General features: G+C 63.7%; 2 protein-coding genes across 4 annotated transcripts; one reads left to right on the forward strand and one right to left on the reverse strand.

The window, feature by feature from the left end:
* Positions 1–1174: 1174 nt before the first annotated feature.
* Positions 1175–3313, forward strand: LOC133281792 (gastrin/cholecystokinin-like peptide). Of its 3 annotated transcripts, none has more exons than XM_061477624.1 (3): positions 1175–1552; positions 2235–2472; positions 2591–3313. In XM_061477624.1, exons 2-3 carry the CDS (start codon positions 2274–2276, stop codon positions 2701–2703), a joined length of 312 nt encoding a protein of 103 aa, XP_061333608.1. In that variant the 5' UTR covers positions 1175–1552; positions 2235–2273; the 3' UTR covers positions 2704–3313. The 3 variants fall into 3 exon arrangements, with proteins under 3 accessions (XP_061333608.1, XP_061333607.1, XP_061333606.1); XM_061477623.1 differs by having other exon boundaries at positions 1176–1552; positions 2261–2472; XM_061477622.1 differs by lacking the exon at positions 1175–1552 and having other exon boundaries at positions 1895–2472.
* An 867-nt stretch (positions 3314–4180) lies between these two features.
* PDK2 (pyruvate dehydrogenase kinase 2) lies at positions 4181–9397 on the reverse strand. Its single transcript, XM_061477690.1, has 11 exons — positions 9205–9397; positions 7844–7985; positions 6897–6968; positions 6544–6728; positions 6223–6312; positions 5859–5936; positions 5690–5766; positions 5507–5605; positions 5266–5385; positions 4791–4904; positions 4181–4702 (listed from the first exon to the last, which is right to left on the reverse strand). Exons 1-11 carry the CDS (start codon positions 9320–9322, stop codon positions 4562–4564), a joined length of 1236 nt encoding a protein of 411 aa, XP_061333674.1. The 5' UTR covers positions 9323–9397; the 3' UTR covers positions 4181–4561.
* Positions 9398–9481: the final 84 nt, after the last annotated feature.

Raw genomic sequence — 9481 nt, forward strand, 5'->3', positions numbered from 1 at the left:
GGCTGGGCAGCAGCAAGGGTGCTGCCACCACCCTGTTTCCCTGCGCCCGTCCTGTCAGGGTGCACCCAGGGCTGGGAGAAGGGAGCAGCACCCCAGGGTCAGGCTGCAAACCTGCGTCAAGGCGCTGCCGAGCCCACGGCACTGGAGGAAGCAGCCGCTGCGTCCCAGTGACCCTGATGGTTCATTTGGCCCAGATTGAGCCATTAAAAGCCAGAAATTGCAAACCAATTTGTTTGTTCCTTGTAAAAACCGCTCCTTGGAGCGAGGAATCGATCGAGCGGGGCTGGGGCGCTGCTGCCTTCCTGCCCATTCAAAGCCCATTTGTTTTGGGGTTGTTTGAGGAGCACCGATAGCGGCACGGCGAGCGCCGGCAGTGAAGAGCACCCGGTTCCTCGCTCCACGGGTGTTATTGAAGGAGGGAGACAAATGTTCTCCACAAATCGATGAGTTGAGGGTAAATGGGGGCCAGGGGAGCTGTCGATATTGAAAGACAGAGCTGGTGGCAGCAGATGGGCTGGATACGGGATGCAGGGTTGACGCGTTAGCGAGCCCTGGGGTGCACGGTGTGTCCCCACAGCAACAGGCCCAGCCGTCCCAGAGCACCCCAAAGCGTTTTGGGGTAACAGGAGAGATAGAGGCTGCAGAAAGGGGCCTCTTTGCAGCATGTGGCTGGGCACAGCAGTTCCCTGCAGCACATCTGGCCAGCTGCATCTACTCCTATAGATTGTAACTAGTTGTGTATCCATCTACATGCATAAATACCTGCATGTATGTGCATGTATGTATATATATAGCGCTCTGTGTATGTGTAAGTAGGACTCTAAGCATTTCTAAGTATATATATATAAATATACACATATGGGGTGTGCATGTTTAGCACTACCTATACTTTTCTGTACGCATACGTGCAATTCAAGCCAAGTACCCTGTAGCTTGCTCCACTGAGACTCTATTTCTGTATGTCCCTCTGTGGCTACATATGAAAATCCCTCTCTCTATACGTGTACACTATACTTACAGCTGTATATGTGCATGTATAGCTCTCTATGTGTATGGATGTGTGTGTGTCTGTATAGATGGCTATATCACTGCCAAGCTCTGCATTCACATGTATATATTTACATGTGTCTGCATGTTAGGCATGTGTGTTTGCATATACACGTCTACAGCTACAGCTGTACCTATATGTTTATATGTATCTGCACACATACATAGCTCTGGGTGTGTGTACATTGATCTGTTTCATACAGGTGTGTCTATGAAATACAAAGCTGGAGATAGAGGGGTAGGGATAAAGAGCTGGGCATTTACACACATACACATACAACCACTGCCAGCTGCCTCCTGTAGTCTCCATATGGAGACATATACACGCACACACATACATGTATGTGTATACACAGAGACAGCCTCCATGTGTGTCCAGCTGTCCGTGCATCCCAGCGCTCTGCGGGTGGGGTCGGAGCTGCCCCAGGGTGGGGCAGCGGTGGCGGTGCCTTTAAAAGCAGAGCTGAGCCCTGGGTTGAGGCACCGCTGAGCCCGGAGCCAGCAGGTGAGTCCTGGAGGGCTGGGAACAGGGATGGACGTGGGGACCAGAGGGAGGGATGGAGGGGATGTGGGGACCAGAGGGGAGGGATGGAGGGGATGTGGGGACCAGAGGGGAGGGATGGAGGGGATGTGGGGACCAGAGGGGAGGGATGGAGGGGATGTGGGGACCAGAGGGAGGGATGGAGGGGATGTGGGGACCAGAAGGGAGGGATGGAGAGGATGTGGGGACCAGAGGGGAGGGATAGAGGGGATGTGGGGACCAGAGGGGAGGGATGGAGGGGATGTGGGGACCAGAGGGGAGGGATGGAGGGGATGTGGGGACCAGAGGGGAGGGATGGAGGGAATGTGGAGACCGGCCAAGCTCCAGGGACGAGCACCTTCTCCCTGCCTGGCAGTGTTCAAGGAGCTCTGGGCAACACTCTTGGTCATACGGTTTAGTTTTAGGTAATCCTGTGAGGCACAAGGCATTGGGCTCAATCCTTATAGCTCCCTTCCAACTTGAGTCCATTCTAGGGGGGGACCAACTGGGAGATAGGGATGGAGAAGACTTGGGGACCAGCCAGGGGGGATGGAGGGGACTTGCTGGGATGGACAGAGGGGATTTGTGAACTGGCCATGTCCTGGGGATGAGCTTCCTGCATGGATCACCACAGACTGAGCATGTGTCCCCTGTCCCATGCCCTCAGCCCTTCTGCTCCCCTTCTCCGCTCAGTCTCTCCACAGCCATGAAGGTGAAGGTTTGCATCGGCCTCATCCTCACCATCACAGCCACTGCCTGCCTGTGCCGGCCTGCAGCAGAGGCCCCAGGTGCTGGGGGGGATCCCCCCCGGCCCCCAGGCAGCCTGGTCCGGCGGGACTGGCCGGAGGCGCTGTCCCAGGAGCAGAAGCACCTCATCTCCAGGTTCCTGCCCCACATCTTCACAGGTACCGGGAGGTGAGGGGGGGGCAGCTCCGGGGGGAGGCTCCGTAAGGCACAGCCCGGCACCGCCGTGCCAACCCCCGGCCCGGGGCAGCAATAACCCCGCTGCCCTTGCCTCGGCAGAGCTGCGTGACCACAAGGGCTACGAGGGGATGGAGGATCTGCACGACCTCTACTACCCCGACTGGATGGACTTTGGCCGCCGCAGTGCTGAGGACTCGACTGATGCCGTGTAGCGGCCGCGCCGTGCAGAGCACCGGCACGCTCGGTGCACGTCCCTTCCTGCAATAAAGCCTTGGCACTACGGGTGCTGCTGGTCACGTCTTTGCTGGGAGGAGCTGGCGGCGGGGGGGAGATGGACGGTGGGATTCAGCCCCAGCCCCAGCAGGACGCACAGGGCAGATCCAGCACAGCAGCAGACACAGCACACAGGAGCTGCTTCATGACTTCACGTTTATTTGACAGGGACAGGACTTAGGGTGAGGGATGCAGCTGCGGGAGCAGCAGCTACACCCCAAGAAACACCGACTGCAGGTGACCCCCGAGCCAGGGGTGCTGCTGATGCTACTCAGTGCACAGGAAAGAGTCTAAACCCAGCATCCCTTTGCGATGTCAGCCCAGCTGCTGGCCAGGGCCAGCCACGGGTGGGAGATCTCACCCTGGCCCCCAGGACCACCCCATCATCCCCTTCGCTGCAGCAGCCCCCAAGGGCCGAGCTGCTCCGGGGACAGGCTCAGCAGAAGCAGGAACAGTTTTTATTGCTAGAAACCGACTCCTGTGAAGGGTCTGTACCCCCAACAGCAGGGAACAGGGGCAGCGGAACCTCCCCGGAGCCCCACCACCACGCACAGGGACAGATGGAGTTTTAGGTGGCAAAGTGAGGGCAGATGGTGCTCAGCAAAACCCTTCTGTCCCGGCGCTACAGCTTTAAAAGCAGGGCTCGGATGTTCTCCCTTAAGGAGCTGCCCGTGGTGCCGCAGAGCGCGCTCTGCCCAGGCAGGACAGGGATGGAGGCTCAGGTGGCAGAGCAGAGGCGCGTTACGTGCGGGGCCGCTGTTCCGGAGGGCCCCGTAGGTGATGCCCGCACCCGGCCCCTCTTGCTCAGGGGATGGGGCCGCAGCGGAGCTCCCGTGGCTGCTCTGCCTCGGCCGGGGGCCGGCACCGCCCCCTCCCGCCCCGCCCCTCCTCGCTATTGGCTGCTCCTCCGCCCCCTCCCACCCCTTCGCGGGCGCCGACAGCCGCTGATTGGTCACTTGGGTCCGTGCCGAGCCCCCCTGCGGGTACAACGGCCCCGGGCCGCGGTACCGCTCGCAGCCGCGAGGGGGCGCGACGGTGGCAGCAGGCGCCGCTTGAGCCGCGGGGTCCCCGGTGGAAAGGGGGGGTCCGGGGGGTAGCGCCGGGGTAAGGGGGGGGCAAACACAGCAGCGAGGAACCAGGCTGCTGCTCCCGCAACCCCGGCACCAGCCCCGGGGGGGGGGGGGGGGTGTGCGACACCAGAGCCCCCTCCCCAGCCTGGGTGGGGAAACTGAGGCAGCGACAAAGGGGGTGTGCGGGGGGGGTCACCCCAAAACACCACACTGGGAGCTCAGTGAACATCCAATTTACTGACAGCGGGTGGGGGGGAGCCCACCCGGGGGTGCGGGGGTGCACACGTGGATGAGGGCAGCTCAGTAGTACAATACCAGGGCTGGGAGCTGGGGGGGGGGAGAAGTCAGGCCCAGTTCCCCCCCCCCCCCCCCCAGTCAGGGTTGGACGGGCAGGGAAGTAGTACTGGTCATACTGGGAAAGGACCAGTCCCCTGTTGGCCCTGGGGTGGGTGCCAAGGTGTGGGGGTGCGTGTGGGGCAGCAGGGGTTATAACCCCTCCATGCTGCTCCAGTACCATCCCCAGCTACGTACCTAGGAGTCACCAAGGCAGGAGGGGGGTGCTCGGACCCCTCCACCCCACATTTCAGAGTCTTCCCAGTGAGCCCCAACCACCGCAGGGGGAGGAAGCACTGGGATGCTACAACACCACCCCAGGGCTATGGGGGTCCCCGGCAGTTGGGTGAGGGGCTATCTACAGCCTGGGGGGGCAGCGAGCCTGCAGGGGGTCCTAGGGCACGCGGTAGGTGGAGGTGTTCTTGGGTTCGGTGCTGGGCACGGACCAGTCCCCTGCCTCCTGGCTGGGCTGGTAGTGCCGCCACGCCGACTTGTTATAGACCGGCAACCGCTCCACCGAGTCTGTGGACAGGGCCTGCAGGAGACACGGGGAGGGGGGGGATGAGGAGGGCCCCGTGCGCCCCCGGAGGACACGGACCCCCCGTCCCAGGGGAAAGACCCACCTTTAGGTAGATGACGGCGTCGGTGCCGAAGCCCTCCATGGAGAAGAGCTGCAGGTCCCCCTGGAAGTACTTGGCGTAGAGGCGGGAGATGGGCAAGCCATAGCCAAATCCAGCCTGGGGTGGAGGGAGGAGATGGGGTGGGGGGTCCCCAGAGCTAGGGAGGGCACCCCCAGGGGACACCAAGCCTCCCCCCCCCACCCTAATAGCAACACGAGCACCCTCAAGTGTCCATGTGGGACCTTCAATAGTCACCTCACCACTCTCAGGCGCAGCCAAAGGTCCCCATGCCACACCAAAGTATGTCCATGTCACCCCCAGGCACCCCAAAAGGCCCCCAAGCCACCTCCAAACATCTTCAAGCCACCCCCCAAGCATCCCCACACATGGCCAAGCCACCTCCAGAAGTCCCTGTGCCACCCCGCTCTGCAGACCTGCGCCCTGTGCCCCGTCCCTTTGGGGTCCCCATGGCACCTACCAGGGGGGTTCCCTCGGTGGGTGCCCCGGTGCCCAGCTGCGGGGTGGGAGCAGTGGAGTACATGTAGCTGAAGAGCCGCTCGATCTTCCGCAGCGGGACGCCCAAGCCCCGGTCACTCATCTGCAGGACAGGGTGGGGGGTGACAGCCCCGCTCCAGCCCCTCACCCATAGTGTCCCCAGACTGGGGTCAGGGACACCCCCCCCCCCCCCCCCGCGATGGAGCTGGTGGTCCCTGATGTACCTTGATGGAGAGGTCCTCCTGACCCAGGGCCACCATCACCTTGATGGCCGGCAGCCGCGGGCTGCTCTCGTGGCTCTCCACCGTGGCTCTCATGGCATTCTGCAGGCACAGAGCAGTTTATGGGACCCCTCCATAACCTCCCTGCTGCTCCCCCTCACCGCCACGCTATGGGGCCGGGGTTACCTTGAAGAGCTCAAAGAGCATGTGGTAGAGGTGCGAAGGGACGTAGACGATGCTGATGGGCTGCTGGGTGTTGCTGGCTGCGGGGAAGAGGAGAGCGCCGTCCTTCCCAACCCCAAATAAGCCACCCAAGAATCCCCTGCCACAGTGATGCTCCCCAGCCTGGCCTCACCGTTCACTTCCTCGATCTCCAGGTCGGGTGAGGACATGTAGTACTTGTCACACAGGAGCTTGGCCATGTTGTAAGCATCTGGGAGGCAGAGGCAGAAGGGTCAGCACCCCCAGCACGAAGGCTGGGGCCGCGTTTGGGGTCCCCTTCACTCCCCATCCCATTCCAGATCCAGGATGTTTTGGGGGTCTTCTGGAGTGACCCCAAAGCAGAGGGGACACCTTGGCTGAGGCCCACCCAAGCTCATGACACAAATGGCTCCCAAACAGGCAGAGCCCTGGGCAAGGGGAAGGCGAGGGGGACCTTCAACCCCCTCCCCTCAGTTCAGTCCCCCCATGCAGGGGAAGCCCCCCCAGTCCCCACAGACCTCTCACCACATTGACCACGTTGCAATGGGGGTCGATGCTCCCAATGTGCTTGGGGTGCGCGGGGTTGGTGCTACCATCGAAGAGCAATGCTGGGGGGGGACAGAGAGCAGTGGGTACCCCAGAGGGCACATTAGGGACAGGGGGATGCTCGGGGCAGATCCTGAGGGAGACATCAGGGAAAGGGAAATGCTCGGGACAGGATCCCCGGGGCTGGGAGGGAAGAGGGGGCATGCTCAGGGCTGGGGTGGGATGCCCAGGATTGATGGAGATGCTTGAGGCAGGGGACCCCCAGGGGCAGGTGGGGTCCCCACGGCGCTCACTGTGCTGGTTGATGAGCATGCGGATGGAGATGCGGCTCAGGTAGAAGCGGTCAAGGAAGTACTGGATGTTCTGGTTGGAGACGGGGTCGTCCCCATAGGCCTCCTTGTACTCGATGACCCCTTGCGCCATGGTGGGCACCACGTCGTTGTGCCGGTTCCGGATGGTGACCAGGGCATCTGTGAACCTGAGGAGGGCAAAGGGATGGAGCTGTAGGGCACCAGGTCCCCGCACAGCCCAGCTCCAGGAGCTGGTGGCTCCGGGATGCTCTGTGGGGTGTGGACAGTTTGGGGATGCTGCAGGGTGCCAGGTGACACCCCAAAATCAAGGACAAGGGGTATTACTCCCAACTTACTGCCCCAGGGTGGCCTGGTCCTCGGGGTCCCTGTCCAGGAACTCCATGATGTCCAGCAGGCTCTGGACGTACCTGGGGAAGGAGCCGGTTACCTCCCACCCTGATGCCCCCAAAGAGAGGGGACACCCTGGGGACCCCACGCCGGGGGGCACAGGGTGCTCTGGGGCACCTCCCATTCAGCCACAGGGGCTCAGGACCCCCTCAACCAGGAAACCCCCCCAAAACGCCGTTGCCCCATTAAACCACCCTGTGCTTGTTGGGGGTCCAAGCCTGCAGCCCTCACGTTCCCCCACCAGTGACCCTCAACCCCCCCCACCCCACTGGAGGGGCTGTGTCCCCAGGGGCCACCATTCCAGCACGGGGACATGAGAGTCACTGCAAGAGGGGAGCTGAGGACGCTGCACAAACAACTCGTCACGTGGCGGCACTGGGAGAAGGTTCATGGCGCTGGGGGGGGACACGGTGCTTAAAGGGACACGCGGAGCCCCCCCTGAGGACGTGCATCCCCTCGGCCCTTTTAGGGGGCAGGAGGTTGGGGCAGGACACGGAGGTGGCACCAGTGACCTGGAGCACCCCGCTGGCACCTTGTCAGCCAAGGATGCTGGGTGCTGCCCTGCCAGCCCTGCGTGCAGAGGAGAGCCGGTGGCAGCGGTGGGATGGGACACGCAGAGCTGGTGGGTGGTGGGACCCCCCCCGGCAACGGCGCTGGCAGGAGTTGGGGTGCCGATGGGGAGCCATAGAGGTGACAGCGCTGGGATCCACGGTGGGACCCCTCTGGGTGACAACAGCGGGACAGAAACGTCAGCGGTGGGACCCCCATGAGCTACAGCAGTGGCAGGAGGACCCATGGAGACGGTGGTGGTGGCACCTCCACAGCCGAGGCGGTGTGGGATGGGGGGGGTCCTGCTGGCGGTGGGACCCCACGGGCGGCAGCCCCCCCGTCTCACCAGCTCTGCACCAGCTGCACCGAGGGGGTGCGCAGGACGCGGTCCGGCAGCAGGTTGATCTCCTTCATGATGTTGGAGAGGCGGACGGGCAGCTCCTGCCGCAGGAAGGCGAAGGAGGTCTTCTCACAGGCATTGCTGGAGCCTGGAGGGGGCAAGGAGGGGAGGAAACCGGGCTGAGCCCTGGCTGGGGACCCCCATCCCCAGGGCTGGCTTTGCTCCTGCTGGGGAACACTGGAGGGGACTGGGGCAGAGCCAGCAGCAGGTCCTGCTCTTGGCTGGAGGGGGACACTGGAGGGGCTGGGGGGGGGCACAGCTCAGCTGGCTGGAGAAGACAGGCTGGGATACCAGTACAGCCCAGTATGTCCCAGACTGTGACTGGAACCCCCCCTGAGGGCAATGGGGAGGGGAGAAGGACCTGGGCCACCAACAGAGCTGGTCACAGACACCCGCTGTCACCGGGACACACCGAAGTGTCCAGCCAGGTTGCGGTGGCCAGCGAGGTGGGGGGGGGACAGGGGGCAAATCTGTCCCTGAGCCCCTGCAGGGGCATGTCCCCGGGGACAAGGGACATGGGGGGCTCGGTGTCGGTGAGATGGTGCAGACCCGGGGTGGGGGGGTGAGGACTCGCAGAGCGCAGACACCAGCCTCGGCCCAGGATGGTGCGGGGGGGGGGATGTGGGTAAATATAGCGCTGACATTAAACCCCGGTGGGAGGGGAATGGGGACAGGAGGGGCCCTCGATGGGTGACAGGGACGGTTGGGGTATTTCCCCCCTCCGCCGGGTATTTGGGGGGGCTGGCTTGAGGGGGGACCCCGTGTCACTGTGCTGGGGGGGGGAGCAGACGGGCTGCGGAGGGGGAAGCACCGGGTGGGGGTCCCACACAGGGGGTTATTTACCGGTGGGGATAGGAGACACCTCGGGGGGGGGGGGGGGGGGGTATTTATCGGGGGTGAGGGCAGTTACCCGGAGGATCACGGGCGGGGGGGGGCGTTGCTTGCCCGTGGGGGTAACACCCCACTGAGGGGGGGGGCAAAGGGGTGGTGATCCCAGCGCCGGTTATTTACCCATGAGCGCGGAGGGGAGGGGGAGGGAACAGGACGACACAAGGAGCGGAGGGGGGGAGCACCGGGGGGGGGAGCACCCGGTAAATAACAACCGGGAATCAGGGGGGTGCTCCCAGGCACCGACACCCCCAGCTCGGGTGTTTGTTTACCGGGAGGGGTGGTGCATCCCCAGGGGGTGGGGCGCGGAGATCCCACCCCCGACCGGGGATTCACGGCCCTTGGCCGGGTTCAGGAGCGGGTGCACCCCGGTACCGTGCCGGGGGGGGGGTGGGGTGGGGGGGTGCCCCGGTATTTACCGAAATCCAGGAACTGCTTCATGGAGAGCGGCGATGGCGAGAACTTGCTGAAGTGCTCGATGTAGGTGGGGACGCCGGAGAGCGCCGCGCGCCGCCCGAGGCACCGCAGCAGCCGCATCGCGCCCGGTGCGACCGCCGCCACCCGGCGGTACCGGTACCCCCGGCCCCGGCCCCGGCCCCGCCGCACCGCCAATCACCGCCCGCCCGCCGCCGGCCACGCCCCCAGCTTTGGCACCGCCCCCCCTGGCCGGGGTGACCACGCCTCCCTTGCCCATGA

The sequence above is a fragment of the Pezoporus flaviventris genome, unplaced genomic scaffold (assembly GCF_033815535.1).
Source record: "Pezoporus flaviventris isolate CSIRO_AGI_PZ_B2104156 unplaced genomic scaffold, CSIRO_AGI_Pfla_v1 ptg000107l, whole genome shotgun sequence".
Lineage (NCBI taxonomy): Eukaryota > Metazoa > Chordata > Aves > Psittaciformes > Psittacidae > Pezoporus > Pezoporus flaviventris.

What these genes read in the sequence shown, in the direction of transcription:
- LOC133281792 (XM_061477622.1), top strand. Translation starts at nt 2,175, where the DNA reads ATGAGCTTCCTGCATGGATCACCACAGACTGAGCATGTGTCCCCTGTC. An exon ending in CCTGCCCCACATCTTCACAG is followed by an intron (nt 2,473 to 2,590) that starts GTACCGGGAGGT and finishes TTGCCTCGGCAG; the next exon opens with AGCTGCGTGACCACAAGGGC.
- PDK2 (XM_061477690.1), bottom strand. Translation starts at nt 9,322, where the DNA reads ATGCGGCTGCTGCGGTGCCTCGGGCGGCGCGCGGCGCTCTCCGGCGTC. An exon ending in TGCTCTTTGAGCTCTTCAAG is followed by an intron (nt 5,606 to 5,689) that starts GTAACCCCGGCC and finishes CTGTGCCTGCAG; the next exon opens with AATGCCATGAGAGCCACGGT. An exon ending in ACGCCGTCATCTACCTAAAG is followed by an intron (nt 4,703 to 4,790) that starts GTGGGTCTTTCC and finishes TGTCTCCTGCAG; the next exon opens with GCCCTGTCCACAGACTCGGT.